Genomic DNA, 20574 nt, shown 5'->3' with positions numbered 1-20574 from the left:
GACTATTTATGCTGAAATGTTTTGAAAATAGGATTAAGGAAAACTTTAGAGCTACTATTCATGTATTCCTGTTTTTATCCCTTATATCTAGTCAGACACCAATTCTTCAATGTATTCTCTGAAATGATGCTCATGTTTCTTAAAAATGATGCTTGTGCTTCTTTCTCTCTTCTCTTCCTCATTCAGTCTGATTCCATGTAGTCTCTGCACTTATTTGCTGGACATCTGGATGAGAGAAACAGCCTCTCAAATGGTCCATTCTCAGGCTAATTCCTCTCTTATGTAGTCTGCCTCCTCCCTCCAACTGCTGTTAGATGTTCTCTAAATATCACTTTTCTCTCATTGCTTTTTTACTCAAAATTCTTCAGTGAGCTTCTACTTCCTATCATATCACCCCTTCATTATTACATCAAAACTTATTAAAGGCATGAGCAGTGTCTTTTTCATCTTTGTATTTTCTAATGTGCCTGACACAATATAGATGCTGAACGTATATTTAATTACTATGCAACGGAAATTTGGTTCTTAATTTTCAAGACTTATCTCCAAACATTTCTTAAAGCTGTTTTTCTACTTCAATCCAAGTCCTTATTAATTTCACTCTCTTTTGTACTCTTGCAATATTATTATAACAAAGAATAGAATTTTTAGCTTGCTCTTTGTCATGATTTAATTACTGCTGCAAACTTTTTCTGCTCAATTAGTTTATTAACTACATACCACTGAGCAAATGGTAGCAATACCCCAAGTCCACAGATAATTATTTATTGCTTTCTGAAAACAATTCTACAGTTTGTCTTTACCAAATTACATCATGATGGTTATTTGGGGCTTACAAATTCTTTTATAAGGTACCCAGAGTTTATAGAATAACCAGATCCTTGATATAAATAACGTGAGGCTGGTCATAAGACTATATAGGAGAAGCCTGTAAATGGAAGTTTCCCACTATAGGCCATGAGTCTTACAACATACCTTTCAGCTAAGAAATATGAAAAAGAAAAAGAGCTAGATATGGGTTGTATCAACTTGTATTAATTTATATTAATAATTCTTCACTTCTGAATTTGTCTTTGCCTCCAGATGATCCCTGAACACTTATTCGCTCTGTTTATAAGCAAAGTACTTGATTAAAGACTGCTTCTAAATGTGTAGAAGCTCAAGCAGTCTACAAGTTACAATTTCTTTACATTTATATGCATGGATTTGATACATAAATATTCTCGAATTATGGTGTTTTGACCAACCAGCTTTACTCTTTAATTTGATATCCAAGGGAGCTTTGCCCTGCATTTTTCAGCAACAGTCCCAACCCTCAGAGCAACCAAACTTTTAAAAATATTTCCATATTTTATTTCTTTTATTTCTTCTAATCTTTTTTAAATAAAGAGGGAAAGCGTTTATAATCATCATTCAGTTACACAGAATTGGAATACTGCTATGTAACAGAAATCATCACACTAATGCACAGAAATGGAAAGTCAAGCAACTTTGGTCTCGGCTAAGTTGAATTGTCTTGACTTTGTAAACATTTCCATAGGAGGTAGAACATACACATTTGACTTTTTGTCAAATAAGGGATAGTAAACAATGAGTCTGAGATCCTAATAAATTAAAGATATTTTAAAGGCATTAAATAAACTTTTCTCTTTTTAGAAACCAAAGGTGAAACAGCACACAGATATCAATAAATTAGGAAGTGAAATATTAAATCTTCATAGTTGAAATGTTTGCATCTTCAAAGTTCCACTGGTTCCATTTGATAATTTTTGAAACTATAATTAATAATGAGAGCACATTTTAAACAATTTGTGTGCAAGGCAAATTCTGAAAATATCTCCATTCACTATGAAGTTGTCCATAGTTTCGTCGCCATGACTTGAAAAGCAAAGTTCTGCCACTGCGTATTCCATTTTCTTTACTCTGATGGCAGTCCGAGTGAGTAAAATTTAAGTAGTAGAGATTTTTAAAGTTTCGGCCCTTACCCAACATTGTTGGTTTAAGTGCCTCCAGCTGCTGTTCCCATGAACACAGTGTTGATGGGTGGTAAAGAGGACACCATTTCTCTCCCGTTTGCTCCATGAGAATCCAGGGTTTCTTGAGCTGGATACTGACTGGAAGTCCCATACATACACTGCGATGAGGAGGAAGGAATTGGGGTCTGCAAGCTGGATGCTGTAAGGGAAAATATAATCAGCAATTGAAAATCGACTGATGTTTTCTTTTCTCTGCAAGTGTCACTCACTTTAATTTTTGCATTTAGCACACATACTTGTATTAAATTTGAATGTGAACGGTGTCTCAAAGCCATCCTCTTCTTCCAATTTTCCCCTTGCTATTCTTTTAGAATTTATTTCTCCTATACAGTTCATGATAAAAACTCAATGTCAAACAAATTCACATAAACCTACCACCTAAGATATACCTAAAACACTTCCTCTTTCCATCTGCATCTCCACAATTATAGTTCAAACCACCATCTTCTCTTACCTGGACCAACACAAGAATCTCCTAACTACTCCTGTGACCTCATCTTTATCCCACCTTCTCACCCTGCAGAGAGAGCCAGAATAACCTTACCCAGGTTCTTTGTTCCAGTTCATAATACCCTGTGTGAAGTGATCTCTGCTTTCTGAGTTATTCTGTTCTATTTTCTTCTTAATTCACCATGTTCAAAACACACTGGCCTTCTTACTGTACATTGAACTTCCCAATCTCGATCCCGTTTCAGAGACTACGCACTTGCTGTTTCTTCACCATCTGATCTTCACTTCATTGTCTCATCACTCAGCTTTCAACACCAATGTTTTGACCTCAGGTTTTCTTTTCTAACTACATTACCTAAAAACATCTCTTCCATTACTATTTGTCATTTTACCCTATTTAATCAACTTCAGAGTACCTGAAATTATCTTTGTAATGCATGTGTTTATATATGTATTGCCTTATTTCCCCCTACTAAGATGTAAACCTCTTACAATCAGAAACTGGTCTGATCACCACCATATACCGTCATATCTAGAAAGAAGTCAGTCACATAGTAGGTTCTCAAAAATTTTGACTAATTGGCTTGCCAATACTCCATGTCTTATGTTTATGGTTGCTGCCTTCTCATTGCTATTTTTCTCATTGTTCTGTCATCTTCTCTGTCATCAAAAAAACAGGCTTTATAACTCAGGAAAAATAAGGTAGGTCCTAAATCTTACCTACTTACTCTGCTCCTTCTTTTCACCCTGAAGCTCTGTGTGCAATTTACTTATAAGCCAGGTCTGACAACTAAAGCTTAGAATCCACCGACACCCAAGCTATGTCCCATCAAAGCTTCTACTATCTCTACAAGTAAACAGAACTAATAGTAACAATAGCAACACGGTACATTTTAGTCTCATGATGAGGAAACTTCCTGAAGTGGAATTTTCTGCTTCATTAGAGTAACCTAGAAGCAATGACCATCTGCAGATAGCATGAGATCAACTACTAGACTCTGCTCAGGGAGATCTGTGATGGTCACAGGAAGGAAAAACGTGTTTCCTATTGAATTATTGGAAAAGCATATCGAGTGGGGAGAAATGAAATTTATCTCATTTTCCCTTATGCTCCGGTTAGGTGTCAATGCCCTTTATTTATGCTAGTCTTAAACCAATTCCATTGGAAGATTTCAACCATTTCATATAAACGTTAACACCTCGCCTTGATATTTATATAGATGGATACTTGCCCTGTGATACTTTATCAATAATTTTAGAAACTAAACATATATGTTTTGCCCCTTCTTTAACTTGCTAATTTCTCGAGATCCTACTATGTGGCAGACACTTTATTGGGTGTTGGTGATGCATCTAGTACAAGCTGTAGGATTTTCTTAGAGAAACAGCCTTAATGGAAGATGCTAGGGGACTTCATAGCAAACACAATGTTTTACTCATTTTTACTTAAACTGTATGTTATAGAACAATAAAAATAGCAACACTTTTGACAGAGGTGTCTAATAACATTTTACCTACAACTGAGAAATTGATAGTAACCTCCAGCACAACTCACTACTTTTTTTTAACTTTGAGTGGTTTTAGAGTATGATAGAGATGATGGGGGCCCAAAGACACCACGGTTGCCCCTGGGTCCAACCGTGAACAAGAGAGAGTGAAAAAAAGACATCATTACTGCTCTCATAAAACTTACAGTTTTTTAGACTGCCTTTGATAGGTTATATTAATTTTTGCATACATAATAGATGCCAGCTATTCTTTTTGGAAAAAATAACAGATCTAGCAGTAGGTTTTACTGTGACAGATATACTGAAAAATGGTAAAAACTGTAACTTACAGATATAAGAATAAAATGTCAGATCCAAAGTGATAAATCAACTATAGGAACATGAGTGCCCAGTTCACCTTAACGGTCCCCTTCCAAAGTAATACTGCACACCTGAGGTTAACAACTTTTAAAAATGTTTTCAAGAACTACTAAAATAATTTACCTACTACTGGAGTTCGACATGCAACTGAAAGTGATGTGTCTGCATAAAACGAGCTGGTCTGCTTTCTACTACTGTCATCTAAAATGTTAAGTGGATCGTGGATGTCACTGTAGGGAGGCAGTGAGCGAACACTGCTGATGACAGAAACGTGTTGATTCACCATCGATCCAAGTCTATGAGACTCTGGGTAGTTTATATTGCTTCCATAGTATCCTATAACAGAAAATGTTGAGAACAGACTGTTAACTTATTACAAAGAATCTTCCAGTAAGGAAGAAAGGGATAAAATGATAGGAGGGAGCCCTAAAGATACCATAATGTAAGTATTACATTCACATCTACATTTGCCATAAAATTGGATATGTACTTATATATGGATATGGTTCACTATGCTGTTCACTTTTTTAAATACGTAGGAGTTATCCAATTATTAATTTCAAGATAAAAGACTACATCTCTCTCATATTTTCCTTATCTAAATTAAGATCTGACTATGAATCTTAAAAAAGCACTATTAGCCTCTCAAAAAGATTACACTACTTGTCAACTTCCAATTTCATTTATAAATTCATGTTTCTGAGAGAAGTCATGGCCTTCGTAGAGCCTAATTTGGTGGCTGAAGAAGTCCACAGATCTTTTCAAATCCCTAACTTAAAGTGTTTTCTCACCCTAACAGGGGCACAGTTTTGGCCCTAATCTTTAAGATCTGCTGCTAGATCTTTAGGAAAAAAACATTATTCACTAAAAATATCTTCAAAGGATAGAACATTCTTCTTTTGAGCTAATAAGATGGTTTTCAAACATATGGTTTGACATATTTTTTCGTCATGTGTGACATTTAGGCCAACTTTAATAAAGCCACAAGAATTAGGGATATGTTTGTATGTGGCAGAAATTATAGAAAGATTCTATGATCTTTAGAAGCTTTACATGGGATGACATGCTACTCAGCAGAGGTGGAACTCAATGTCTGATTTGTCTTATTGCCAACTCAAAAGCCGGGAAAAATTCTTTGAAAATTTTAATACCATTAGGTGAATTAGGAGGCAATGTTGCTCCTTGACAACTGGCAGCCCCTGCATTGCTCAGGAAATTAAAGCTTCCTGTATTTAAAAACTGCATACTGTGTGAATCTTGGCTGTGTGGGGATGGTCCATAGCTGGAAGGTGGCCGAGAATTATATGGAGACCCAGCACAGCTGCCACTGAACAAGTCTCTAGAAAGCTGCTGTTCACTCCAGGCCATGCATCGACCATGCTCAGGGCGATGAGGATAGAGTCCTGATGGCGGATGAGGCTGTGCTCTAAATACAGTCTGGTAGTTAGAGTTGGTCCCATAAAAGTCATGATTGGCTTGAGGGAGAGTAGGATAAACGGGCTCTGGGTATGTTGAGCAGTGTGATGGTGCCGACAGTACGGGGCCCACACTTGGGGGTCTCCCTGCCATTGGGCCCTGGTTAATGACGCTTCCTCGGCTCGCCATGGCTGGAGAAATAGGTGGTGTCATCAGATGGCCAGAGCTCTGAGAAAGTTCTATGTGGCCTGGAAAAAAATTACCAGAGTATTACTTAGTGGTATGTTAAAATAGATGGGCTCACATCTTTAAAAATTATTCATAAGATATATTAATATACATTTTTTCCAACTTGGCTCATTCCCACCCTCCTCAAATATCAGAACTGGGAAAATCTAGGTTTTAAAACACCATCATGAAGACTCATGGACATGGACTATAGGCTAGTGTTTACCACAGGGTAGAGGGTGGGGGGAGGGAGAGGTAGACGGGGTAAAAGGAGTCAAATATGTGGTGACCAAAAGAAATCTAACTATATAGCGTAACTATATGTATGCCTTATTGTTAAAGTGTACAGCTGAAATTTATTGGGTTTTGTTAACCAAAGTCACTATAAAATTAAATAATTAATTAAAAAAAAAAAAAAAGCCATCATGGTACATGTATAGTTCACAACAGGGGAGACTTGGGGAGCTCGTGACTATGGAAGAAGGCCTGGGACGGCTTCATGCTTCCACAAGTATGAAGACTGTTTGAGCACAGGCTTGGGAAGGGCAAGGGCGTCTGTTGATCTATTTCTCCATAATTAAAAAAAGTAAGTGGAATGTTAAATGGCTTAATTTTCAGGAGAAAAGAAAAAAGCAATAATATCAAAATGAACAGAGCTTCAAAGCAGCCAATTCAAAATATTATGCAAACACCACTGATGAGCAATGAGTTATGAATGCCACCAACTCTCTGGCCTCCAATTTCTCACTGGTGGAATTAAGCCCCTGAATTAGAAGGCTCTTCCAGGTTTAAAACTCTTTGTGTCCAAAGAAATAATGTATATAAAAGAATTACAAAAAAGACAAAAGGCAATAAGCAGACTTGTGAAATTATCTAGTAGCTAGTTCAAGCCACTCAACATTCAGACTGACACATAGGGGACCCTAGACCAAAGAGAAAAATTATTATAATGGTAATCTTAAAATGGCCAAATCCACTTTTTAATGAAGGAGAAATAAAGTCTCCTCAAAAGCCAAAAATAAATTTAAAAAAACATTTTTGACTCTCAAAGTATCTTAAAGATTTTATGTACATCTAATCTAATTTTTCTGCTAATAAATGAAGATAACTAATTATTTGTACTTTTGGCATAACTAAGAGAGCATGTGAAAGTGTGACACCTGTATCACATGTGAATAAAAAATGCTGAAAATAACAAAAAAATTATAAAGCTTTATTATAAGTCGGTTAAGATAAGTCTTTTTTATTCTTGGAATGCCAGGAGGTTATCAACTTTAAGAAAACAAAAGAGGAGGCTCTTACACAATTTATTGAAGCCTGAGTGGTTTTCTAAGTTGTTTCTCAACATACCTGTGAGTGGCATGTTGTCTGTATTCCCAGCAGGGAATGGGTGCAGAGCAGAGCTCAAGCCTCCAGGTTGACTGGATGACAGAGGAATATAGGTTGTTTCCACATGACTTTCATTCTTCACAGTGTCGCTGGAAACAGTGCTTGCTTTATTACGATTTGCCAGAAAACACGAACTCGGAGAAGCAGTGAAGGCAGCTTTACTTGCATCTGGAAAGATTTTTTTTAAAGGGAAAGTTAAGATGATTCCCAAATTCCTAGTAGATAAGCCCAAGAAAAGAAACTGAAAATCTTTTAGGGTTCTGTCAGAAATCTGGAAACTCTGGAGAAATGGTTTCAGTAGGAAACAAGGCTGGCAGATCTTTGGTCCTAGCTGGTTTGGGTTAATTAACTGTATATGCGTGGATGTTGGTGCATTCTGAGCATCACTAAATAATCCACTGTAGAGTGAACAATCTTCAAAATGCAAGTCATTACATCCCAAAAGGATGTGTTCCTTTCCTTCTCTAAACTCCTTGTAGAACTTACTTTTACTTTATTTATAAGATGGTATATTACATGGTATAGTACATGTATTGTCTTGAATTACAGTTGTTTGTTTTTTTTTTTTTTTTGTATTATAGTCAACTTTCCAATTTTACCTAGATTCTCAGAAGTTAAGAACATTGATTTTGTATCCTTAAGGGTTTCCAGTAAAATACTTTGACTGCTCTTTGGAAAAGAGTAGTCTCTAGGAAAGAAAAAATAGTGCTCCAATAGTGTTAGTATACTGTGTTAGCAGTGACAAGTTTGGGGAAAAACTCTGAGACTGTTATAAACCCACTTAACATGTGTGCTTAGAAATTTTTGAACTTATGTTTAAACAAATATGAAAAACAAGACATAGATTTTAAATTACCTGAATTCTTCATGTACTTGTCCAATAAGTTCTGTAACTCCTGCTCTTTGTCATTATTAAACTGTGTCTCCATGGCCAGAAGAATGTATTCATCAAGAAGCATTCGGATCAAATGGAAAGAACCTTGTTTATGGATGGTGAATAGGGAGAGGGCATTGCGAGATGAAATAAGGTTAAAGAAAAAGAAGGAAAGAGAAAGAGGGAGAAGCCAGGTTATCTTTGTGACCATCTCGCAACACTTTACAAGGAGCAACTGAAATAAACAAATACTTGTTGGACTTTAAATGACCTGCTAAGACCAACATGCTTAACTTGGGTCTCTAATCTTTCTGTGTACCGCCTGCCCAGCTCACTGTGTGTACTGTCCTGCCAGCTCTTTGGCCACTAGTTACATCAAAGGAAAATACGGATGAAAGTGAGACGTGCTTTATGCTTTAAGAGGGCACACTTTGCAGTGTGATAAGCCTTAACCTGGGGGAGAATAAGCTCTACTCTGTCCTATTTCTGTTTACTTTGTACTAAATAATTAGACGATGGCCAAAATGGTCTGAAGAAAGTATTGAGTAAGAGGATATCTTTACAGCCTGAACAAAATACTCTTTGATTTGAAAAAAAGCAAAAGAGTAATTTTAATGTTCAAGCTGTCCTGGAAAACCTCAAACTTCTTTTAACTATTCAATAGATTTTCTAACAAAAGTCTTTATTCATAATAAAGTAAGGCTTCAATGTCATATATTTTTAAAAACCTTAAATACAAACGAGATTTTTAAATTATAGACTCAAAACATTTTGTGCATCCCTCAATACAAATTCACTGATTTTATTTAATTCCATTGAAAATTCAATAAAAACTATTTAGTTAATTATAAACTATTTTATAATGTAAAGATCGCTCATAATGCAACTACTATAAGAACTACTGTCCATGAGATAACATTATAACAAATAAGAATCCAGAAATTTTAGGGGAAAAAAAGTACTCAATTTTTGAAAAAGCTAACAACTCAGTTTGTTTCACAAGTTATATAGATCAGGAAAGATGGTTCAGAAACATGAGAGCATGTCTTCTAAGCTGCTCTTTGATCCCTAGAGTGCAACTATGTGTGTTCCCGAAAAAGATGCAAAAATTTGCCATATTGCAATAAGTAGTGCCTTTGGAAAATAATGCATTATTTTTTAATTTTATTTTTTTAATAAAGAACACTTATCCAAGCACTAATGGAATGTAATGATAATAGCTATTATTCATTAAGTGTTTATCGAGTGTTAGGTAATGTGTTTTTACATACATCATCTCACTCAAGTGCGTACACATCCAATGAAAGAAATATTCTCCCCGTTCTATGATGAGCAGACTAGCTTGGGTAAAGGCTAAACCAAAGAGAAGTGGTGTTAGGATTGAACTCTGCATGTGGTATGACTTCATATCTCAGGCTTATAACTACTAGTCTCTTCTGGATCAATACTCAGATATGGTTTAAGAAATGACAGTGCCGCATATTTAAAAATTGGTGGAAGATGCAACTGAGGAACAAATGATGTAATTCATTTAAGAAGAGTTTTATAAAGCATATAGGATACCAAAACTGGATGCATTGTTCAAGGTGAGATTATGCATTACTCTAGCGCCAAAAAAGCTCCACTTCAGCAGAAAGTCTTGAGCCCTCTTCTTTAATGATCTTCCATTTTGTTTGCTGGTCTAAAAGTAAAGGGATAAAATGGACTATAAAACCTGCCATCTGACCACAATTTACATCCTACATAAGACCAAGAGGTAGATAACCTGACAAATGGACAGATGGCATGCCATGCCATTTGTTACATCAAATAAAATGATCTGTCCAGGGATTTTAATTTTAGTCTGTCTTTGCTGTCATTTTTAAAGTTAATACATCTTAATTCAATATGGATTTGTTACCTAATAGAATTGGAAAACAAAATAAAATAATTTATAAAATGTTTTATCTCTTAATTTTCATTTTATATAACAGAAGGTGAAATGCGAAGAAAGGGTTATATATTTCTGTGAATGATTAACTGTGACTTCTCTAGTCCTGACTGTTAATCTGTTAATCCAAGAGAAAAAAATCCCTTCGCTATACCTAGTTTCCTTGAATATGGAATGGCTAACACCAACTAGTGATGGATATATTTGTTCTTATTGTCTTATTTCATGATGGATGACTTAAAGGATAATTGAAAGAGCTGAAGAAATCATACAGAAAACACAAAATGCTGAGCTCTTGGAATTCAAAAATGTAAATACTTAAAACTGTATTTTCTGTCAGCATTTATGGAAACTTGCTTTTTAGAAAAGGGCCAAGAATATTTCCATTTTCTAAGTTTATCTTTCGCTATTGATGTTACTTAGCTATAACTTTATTGACTGATAGGGAATGCATATGATAGCCCCCCCCTTACCAAAGAAGGATACATTCCAGGACCCCCAGTGGCTGCCTAAAATTGCAGATACTACATTTTTCTACATACACCTATGATAAAATTTAATTTTTAAATTTAGACACAGTAATACATTAACAGCAAAAACTCATAATAAAATAGAACAATTATAACAATATACTGTAATAAGAGTTATATAAACATATACTGTCTCTTTTTCAAAATATCTTATTGTACTGTACTCACCTTTTCACTTAAAGGAAACACTTTACGTCTTCTCTTTGGCATGTCCAAATTGCCAGCATCACTATTCTAGCACTTTGGGTCCATTATTAAGTAAAATAAGTATCACTTGAACATAAGCACTGCAACAGTTGATCTGATAACTCAGATAACTAAGTGACTAATGGGCAGGGAGAGTGTACAGTGCGGACACACTAGACAAAGGGATGATTCACAGTCTGGGCAGGACAAAGCAAGACAGTGAGAGATTTCATAATGCTACTCAGAACAGTGCACAACTTAAAACTTATGAATTGTTTATTTCTGGAATTTTCCATTTAATATTTTCAGACCACAGTTGGCCTCAAGTAACTGAAACCACGGAAAACTAAACTATGGATAAGGGGGCTTACTGTAGCATCTAGTCATCCTTCATTAAGAAAGGATAAATAGAATTAATTCCAGGTCTAATGTTCTCAAATCTGGCATATTTCTAATTTTGATATTTAGGCCTCCTTATTTATAGGCTTCAAAAGCTTTTCAAAGCATTTTTACACACAGCCTGTCACCCCACTTTCAGCAGTAGGAAAAACAGTCAGTTTAGCATTTATTATTAACAAAAAAAGTAATGACTATCATTAAAAAGTACCTTAATAACTCTCTGCTCTACTACAGTATCCAACCATTCAATAAAAGCCTCTACGGTGGCATTCTTCTTAAGAAGATCTTTCAGTTCTTGGAACACTGTGATAGAGTCATCTATCATGTAAAAAAGAAAAAAAAATATTGCACTCTACTTTGAACCCAAGAGAAAAACTAAAACTAGAAATTATTAATGATGTTATATCATAAAAAAGGAGATAGGTATATTAAACATGTTAAAAAAATTAATTCCGTATTTTGAGAATAATAACAAAAATATTCTTAGTACTTTACTCTTCAAAAATTTAAGCATAAATGTATGTATCTTGGTATATATTGAAACAGGTTTATAGAGTATATAGCTATGTATATACCAGGGAAGAGTACATTGTCGTTACAGTTGATTATTCATTTTGAGTCCAAGGCTTTCACTAAGTGTGACAGTTTAGTCGACAGCTAAAGAATGAACTAAGCTAAGCTTATTGATTTGCTGCTTTATGAAATATTCTTTATCTTTAGCAAAAATTAAATTCTGCACTGCAGAATTGAGCCACTTACACAAATGACCTTTTATCATGTAACATTTAAAGGGGCAGTTTAGGATTATGCTTTTATTAAAGAGCTCAAGGTTTACTAAATCTCAAAGGGTTATATAATTTTATGCTAAGAAACGAAAAACAGGGCTAAATTTGGACAGTCCCCAGAGAGTTATCCATTGCTGGTGTTGTAGCCTATGTGAGGCTGCATTTTTTCTTTATTTTCAGATATAGAGGAAGGGAGAAATAGTGAGTCGTTATCTCTTGGAAATTGAGCCCGGTTGTCTAGTCACATATGTTGGTTTGGTAAGCTCTGTCAGATGGTCCAAACCTGATCAGGAAGTCTCTGCTTTGAAAAACAGTGTTGTGTAGAGATACTATTTTGACATGCATTAAATACCGTATGATGCCAAGAGAGTGTTTAATGCATGGGAAGTGTATGCATACAATATAAAAATGAAAGAAAACTCACAAAACTCAAGACTATTTTTATTATTTCCAAGATACTTCTATTTTGGTAATATCTAGGCAATGAGATTATGGATGGCTTTTATTTTTCTCTTAATATTTTCTATATTTTCCAGGTTTTCTACAATGAGTACAACTATTTTTAAATAGAGAACACATTTTTTATTAAAAATGTTTCTGTGAAGTAGGTTTCTCAAATAGATATGATTTTGTAGTTCAAAGGGAGAACATCTGGCAATGTCTTGGAGACACTTTTGGTTGTCACAACTTGGGGAGGGAAAGCTGCTGTTGTCATGTAGAGGCCAGGGATGCTGCTAAACATCCCACAATACATAGAACACTCCCGCCCGCCGCCCGCAACAAAGAGTTATCCAGCCCAAGATGTCAATAGTGCCGAGGTTAGGAAACTCTGCTCTGAACAAAGAGAAGACTTACGTTCAGTGTAGATATCAGATTCAGTGTCTGTGCTGCCTGAAATGGTGAGAAGGGCCTGAGATCCAATACTGTTCAAGTCAACTTTTTCAATATCAGATACCATAGAATTTACAACATGCTGGTCAAAGAGAGCTGGTCTGGCAATCTGTATAAAAAAAATAAAAAAAAAATCACTAAACTATATCATTGATAATCTATCTAAAAGAGTGTTTTAGCTTCTAGAGAAATAGTTCCTTCAGGGAAAAGTATCATAAATAACTGTTTTTCTTATATTAAAGCTAAAAAAGCAATAACTGAGACTCATAATCATCCCTGTTAAAGGTTTGAAAACTATTTTGGGCTTAGAAAAGAATTTATTTAATTCACAGTTATAAAATAAGGATTTTACAAATTACATTTCTTATGTAGAACTATTCCAAGCTAGTTTCTCAAAATTGAGAGAGCTAGAAACTGTCATAAAGCAAATAATCATTTGAGGGGAAGGAAAGTATACTTTAACAATCTACAAACACATATTTCTAACTTAAGAATTACTTTTTTCTTCCCAATTTAAGAGAACCAATTAGAAGATAGTTTTAAAATGTGTTGGTTTTTTGGGTTTCATAGTATCCAATATCACATGGGCTCATTCCTTATAAACTTAATTTTATAATTGGATTCATGTGCCAAATAAGAGTTTTACATTTTACATTGCATTCAGAATTTTATTTTTACTTTTATTTTGAAATAATTTTAAATTTATAAAAACGGTGCAAAATTGGTATAGAGTGCAGGGGATGCGGAACCTGCGGATATGAAGGGCCAACTGCATTTACATATACTTTCTATCCAGCTTCTCCTAATGTTATCAGCTTACATAACCATTATATATTATCCAAATTAGGAAATTAACCTTGGTATGATACTGTTAAGGAAACTATAAAAATAATTCTAATTTCATCATTTTTCCACTAACGTCCTTCCTCTGCTCTAGCATTTATTCTAGGATGTCACATTGCATGTAATTGTTGTCTACTTCATCTCCAATCTCTGAAAGTTCATCATTCTTTGCTATAAGATTATTTTTTTGAGTTGGTGACTCAAATATCCTCATCTTACTAACATACCTGAGCAAGATGTAAGAACGATGTTTGTCGTTTCAGAGAAGATACAAATCTTCGCACAATGGGTATTTTCTTGTCAGTCAGAGCTTCCGGCAAGTTTTCCAAGGATGAAACAACCCACTGTTCCCAGTTTTTAGCAAAATTTCTTATGTCTGCTAATAAGCTACAAAAAACAAACAAACAAAAAAAAACACCTATGTGTTAAATGCCAAGTTGTTCAAAACTCATTAAATAAATGTAGTGTAATGGAGGTATACAATTTTTCTATGATTCTAACAACATGATTTTTGAAGTCAGCCTTGGCCTGCTATTTACCATCTTGGTCAAAATATTCTCCTCAAGCTCCAGTTTCCTCATCTGTTAAATAGGAATAAGAATAGTATCCATGTCACAAGATTATTCTGAGGATTATATGAAATAATTCATGGAAAGTGCTTAGGTTAAAGCCTATTGTGCAGAGTGCTCAATAAATACTTTATTATCAATAGTAACTCGTGATTCAATCATTTTCTATAAAATATTTCTGAGTAAATGTAAGTGTGCACTTGATTTTACATATCTTGGCTTCTTGAGAGCCCATCACATTGGTACCATATCCTCATTTCAGATATTTAATATTAGTTTCTAATAATATATTCTTATAATCCAAATATAACTGTGGTGCAAATGATTAAAAATGTACTAATTAGAGGACTCTTTTTCACAAATTTTGGTTGTGTTTATACATGAGAACACATAAAAATTTAAAAATCAGTCAGCAATCTACCTATTATATTGCAACAAAACAGATTTAAATATATTTGGGGTGGAGCATATGCTGAGGACAGAGACGTGATACAGGAAAAAGAGTAGGCAGTTTGGAGTTAAATAGACTTTGAATAAAATATAGGCTTTGCTTCTTACTAATCAGCTGACTCCAAGTTAACAAATAAATAAATAAATAACAATAAACAAATAAATTAACTTCTTTATGCTCCTAGATTCCTCATTTATAAATTTGGGCTCATAATAGCTCCTTTGGAATAGTCTGATGAGTTGTGTTTTAAAAATTCCAATTGTTCAATGATAAAGAATTGGTTAAATATAGTGTTTTTCAGATGTTAGAAATCTATGCAACCATTTAAAAGGAAAATATTGGTCTATATTTGTTGATAAGGAAAGATTTCCACAATATATTGCCATTGTATGTATACTATGGTTCCATTTTTTTAAATGTGTACAGTAGGTCCTCATTTAAGGTAGTCAATAAGTTTTTGGAAATGGAGGCTAAGTGAAACGACGTATAGCGAAACTAATTTTACCATAGACTGATGTAAAGAGCTAAGTTCCTACAGCATATTTCTGGTCACAAAAACATCACAAGCTTCTAAATAAAGACTCAAAACACTTCTAATATTAGATATCGAAATAAATGTGTGCTATACATACACTTAGGAAAGATTAATAGAAACAAATAAGGTCATTATTCTCCAGCCTGCTTGTTCCAGTTCAGGGTCATAGGTGGCCAGGGGCCTAATTTGGCAGCTCAGGGTGCAAGGCAGGAACCCATTCTGGATAGAACGCCTTCCATAACAGGGTGCATACACACACACACACACACACACACACACACACACATGCACACACACACACTCAGTCAAACTGGGATAATGCAGACATGCACACCTTGAGGATGTGGGAGGAAACCAGAGGACCCAGAGAAAACCCATGCGGACTTGGGGAGAACGGGAAAACGCCACACAGTGGCCCCCAGGTGGGAATTGTTTTTCTCATCAACATTGTAACAAAATATGTTGAATAATAGGATATTATTTGAAGACCTGCTACATATTTACAGATATTCCTAGAAAAAAGTCTATGATATAATAACAAGACATTAAGCAATTGGTGAGATAGGAGTGATTTTTAAAATAAGCTTATGCAGGTTTTTCATTTTCTACAATGAATGTGAATTACTTGTATACTTAAGAGATAAACACATAAACAGTCCCCTTTGGGCTTATTGTGGGAACTAAGTAAAATAATTTATGCAAAGCCTCAAAGCTCACATTGTATTTAATAAAGGTCAACTATTATTACTTTTAGTCAATGGCTGGATGCCATTCTGGCTGTGACATAGAAGTGGTAAGTGTACCTAATTCAGAAAGTAGATTAGATGTTTAAAGACTATAAACTGATTTTTAAAAGAAACTGTTGGCCACGCCAATATTAACCATGATACAAACAAATAAAAGAATCTAGAGGAAAAGGTAAATCAAAAATAAAATTTATCGATCAGCATTTATTTATTGAGCACCAACTATGTCCACATGCATTTGTGCCTTAATATAGTAAAATAAATTTTGTTATTTAATTACACTTTTTTCTTTCTTTTTTCAAGTTTCTACTGGTTCTCAAATAGAGAAAGGCTTCGAGAAAAATCTTCAGGTATCATTTCACACACACACACACACACATGCACACACACACACTCAGTCAAACTGGGATAATGCAGACATGCACACCTTGAGGATGTGGGAGGAAACCAGAGGACCCAGAGAAAACCCATGCGGACTTGGGGAGAACGGGAAAACGCCACACAGTGGCCCCCAGGTGGGAATTGTTTTTCTCATCAACATTGTAACAAAATATGTTGAATAATAGGATATTATTTGAAGACCTGCTACATATTTACAGATATTCCTAGAAAAAAGTCTATGATATAATAACAAGACATTAAGCAATTGGTGAGATAGGAGTGATTTTTAAAATAAGCTTATGCAGGTTTTTCATTTTCTACAATGAATGTGAATTACTTGTATACTTAAGAGATAAACACATAAACAGTCCCCTTTGGGCTTATTGTGGGAACTAAGTAAAATAATTTATGCAAAGCCTCAAAGCTCACATTGTATTTAATAAAGGTCAACTATTATTACTTTTAGTCAATGGCTGGATGCCATTCTGGCTGTGACATAGAAGTGGTAAGTGTACCTAATTCAGAAAGTAGATTAGATGTTTAAAGACTATAAATTGATTTTTAAAAGAAACTGATGGCCACGCCAATATTAACCATGATACAAACAAATAAAAGAATCTAGAGGAAAAGGTAAATCAAAAATAAAATTTATCGATCAGCATTTATTTATTGAGCACCAACTATGTCCACATGCATTTGTGCCTTAATATAGTAAAATAAATTTTGTTATTTAATTACACTTAATTTTCAAAGAAAAATATGGCTTTCTTTTTTCAAGTTTCTATTGGTTCTCAAATAGGGAAAGGCTGCAAGAAAAATCTTCAGGTATCATTTCGATAAACTATTTGAGCTCTTATTCCTTTGTTAAAAGGAGGTGGTAATTCCATTACTCTACTCCTGATATTGCAATTAAGAAAAAAGATATTAAAGATAAAATAATTTTTCTTATAGTTTTTATTATTGTGGTTATTTTCCATCAATTATCCCCATCTATCTTCCTCTAGCCATTTTCCATTAAAAAACTGTTCAGTATCTTGAAAGTCAACCACACTTAAATATTAATTTTTCACTTGGGAAACCCTCAAATTAAAAGGATTTCAGGATTGTTTCATCAGTTTTGTTCAATGAGGTTCAAATATAAGGATTAAAGTGCATCTTTTCCAGCTAAAAAAAGAGACAGGAACAAGGAAATAATCTTGGTAAATAAAATAAATTTCTACTTAACATTTTCCTGTAATATAATGTATAACATTAAACCTTATACTAAGAAACTATGGTATTTTATTGACCGAACCTACCTTTCAGGCATTTCTTGCATTGTTGCAGGAATGAGTACGTCTGTAAGAACCTTAATCACAGCAAAAGAGTTAACTTAATTAGTATTTCTATAGAAAGACACATTATTTGTACATTACTTTTATTTCTAGCTTTCTAGAGAATAACATGTTATTTCATTTCTGAAAGTTATACTTTTATCTCTAAAATGAATGTATGTACGAGGGGTGTGTGTGTGCGTATGTGTGTGTGTGTGTAAATGGCAGGGGGAGGAAGAGATTTTAAAACATTGCAATTACTAGGATGTGTGTGCGTATGTGTGTGTGTGTGTGTGTGTGTAAATGGCAGGAGAAGGAAGAGATTTTAAAACACTGCAATTACTAGGGTAAGCAGATGACACTAACATCATTATGAGAACAGAAAGAGTACTGAAAAGAAAAGGCTAGACTAGACCTAAACATGGGTGAGATAAGAAGTATTAGAAAGAATAAATTAGGTAGTGCTAACTGATCCCTGCTCAGGAAAAAGTATGATAAATAAAGGAGGTTGGGAACCAGATAATTTAGGAGTGGTACAGATCCACTAAGCTGGCTAATAAACTGAGTGGGACAGCCTGGGGAAGAGGATCAAGAGGTCTCTGGAAAAAAATACTTCAAAATGTGGGTAGACACTAATCTACAAAGGCCTGTTTAGCCTACCAGCAACACACACACGTATTCTGTATATGAGACCGTAAATCAAGAGATAGCATGTATATTCCCAGTATGTGTGTTACCAATGGATTGGCCTTGGTAACCATATACTGTTTTATGGACTAAAAGCTGACCACTCTCTAGAGGTAGGATGAAGATCTGGCAGCTCATCTTTCACTGCTCTTTTCACTGTGCTCACTGTGCCTCCATGGGTCTTCAGTGAAGAAAAGAAATTTGGTTTATTTAAATGTACTTAAACTCGGGATTTTTGTCTTGGACTCAAGGAAATTGACCACTTTGGGGGGGAAAAAAGTATGTTCTAAGGATATCTCTTGGAATCACTGAAGAACAGTCCAAACAGCTTTATCTTGACTGTGGTCAGTGTGTGTGCATGAGCCCTGGTACTTTTCTTATACTCACTCTTGGAGCCACCATCCTTCCCCTTCCTGCTTACTCTCTCAAGTCTTAAATATTACAGACAATTAGTGCAAACTAAACCTTTTCCCTTTAAATAATGATATTCTTATTCAACCTAGAAAAATGAGACAATCCTTGCTCTCCTTTGTCTTTCAACTTTAACTTGAACTAAAGATAGAGTATATAGTGCACTTACTCCTCCATTCTCTTATCCTGTGATGACGGATTGCTGAACAGAGGATGAAAATAAAGACTCCCCCATTCTGTTTCAAGCCCACCTATCAGTTTTTAGCCTGCAAAGTTGCTTCTGGACTGATTCTATCTAGCTTCTGCTTCATTTCCCTGCAACTAAGAAGAATTTTATTTCCTTAATGCTTAACAAGGCGCCTGCTTGGATATTCTTGCTAACTCAGATTGTGTTTTTAAAAGGAAAGCTTTTGTTTTTTCTCATGATAATTTAATAGATTAATGTAGACAAACACACTTGATAGTACCCAGATTTCAATATAGTTTTCTCCTCAACTTTGACCTTTTTGCTGCTCTAACTAGGAAACAGTCTGTCAAGGAATTGGCCTTTTCTCCTTCCTGCTAAATATTTGGCTAGAAAGCCAACCATCTCATCTCATCTTAGTTCAGGATGTCTTCATAATCCTTCTGCAGGCACTTGGGGACTCTATTTTGGTTTGAGAACAGAAATGACATTAACACATTAAAGCTAGTGATTTCCAAGATTTTTAAGTTATTAATCCAGTAAGAGCACTTAATTCTGTTTCCCCCCCAAAACACTGATATCGTGAACAAAAGTGTTATTTAATCTGAAAACACCTTAAACAGCTAATAAAAATTAACTAAGTGCTCATGTATTAGTATATCATATTCAGAATTATTCTTAGCTGTAAACAGAAGTTGATTTTGTTTTAATAAATATGAATTTATATTAAAATACACTATTAAAAATATATTATTAAACTGCTTGTTTTCTCATCAGAAAAAAATTAATGGTGTTTCTCCAGCCAGAAATAACAAATTCTTTGAAAATACATTGCAAAAAGTTAGATAGAACTCTCTTAAAAGAAATATATGGTTCATGTTGAAGACATCCCAAAGAACTTACCTTATAAAGAATTGAGTCACAAACACAGAAAATGTCAATGATAACAGGGTTTTCAAGCAGGGGAAGAAGATGATCAGGCATTCCTTGCCAAAAGTGTAATAAGAAATGCTGGATCTAGTTGCAGAGCAAAGATTATGCACATTAAGGTTTTTTTCTTGAACTCATATAAAGAACAGGACAAGAAAGTATATATAGCATGGTCAACAAAGCATTCTCTGTCACCCTTACCTCTTCAAAGTTTCCATTAATTGCATTGTCCAAGATGCACTGGCAGTGAGTTTTGTACATCATTATGAGGGTATCAACCTATTTCAAGGAAGAGAAAGCTTAACCAGAGCACCCTCTCAACACTGCTTTCATTTGTTCACGCATTCATTTGTTCATTCATTCAATACACATTTTTTAAGCTCCTGTTATGTACCAGACATTGTGCCCAATGCTGAAGAATCAAAAAAACAGGAGCAGTCCTTATTTTAAGAAGCTTACTGCCTTAGGGAGAAAGGATAGCAAACATACGATTACAGTATAGCATTATACAAACAATGGAAAAGTTGATTGTGTAGGGAGCT

General features: G+C 34.6%; 1 protein-coding gene across 1 annotated transcript in view; it reads right to left on the bottom strand.

The window, feature by feature from the left end:
- Positions 1 to 1339: 1339 nt before the first annotated feature.
- The window catches only part of RFX6 (regulatory factor X6), a 52218-nt gene continuing 32983 nt past the window's right edge, over positions 1340 to 20574 (bottom strand). The window contains exons 8-19 of the mRNA XM_006926117.1: positions 20234 to 20311; positions 20006 to 20119; positions 17806 to 17855; positions 14053 to 14212; positions 12947 to 13091; positions 11515 to 11624; positions 9825 to 9942; positions 8244 to 8366; positions 7349 to 7555; positions 5506 to 6018; positions 4478 to 4690; positions 1340 to 2175 (exon numbers count right to left, since the gene is read on the bottom strand). Of these exons, the coding sequence (XP_006926179.1) occupies positions 2000 to 2175; positions 4478 to 4690; positions 5506 to 6018; positions 7349 to 7555; positions 8244 to 8366; positions 9825 to 9942; positions 11515 to 11624; positions 12947 to 13091; positions 14053 to 14212; positions 17806 to 17855; positions 20006 to 20119; positions 20234 to 20311 (2007 nt within the window). The 3' untranslated portion in view covers positions 1340 to 1999. The remainder of the gene's footprint in view (positions 2176 to 4477; positions 4691 to 5505; positions 6019 to 7348; positions 7556 to 8243; positions 8367 to 9824; positions 9943 to 11514; positions 11625 to 12946; positions 13092 to 14052; positions 14213 to 17805; positions 17856 to 20005; positions 20120 to 20233; positions 20312 to 20574) is intronic.

Source organism: Pteropus alecto, unplaced genomic scaffold (genome assembly GCF_000325575.1).
Source record: "Pteropus alecto unplaced genomic scaffold, ASM32557v1 scaffold79, whole genome shotgun sequence".
NCBI classification, from domain to species: Eukaryota; Metazoa; Chordata; class Mammalia; order Chiroptera; family Pteropodidae; genus Pteropus; species Pteropus alecto.
The sequence above is the reverse complement of the archived record's forward strand: the minus strand, read 5'-3'. Positions and strand labels throughout refer to the sequence as shown.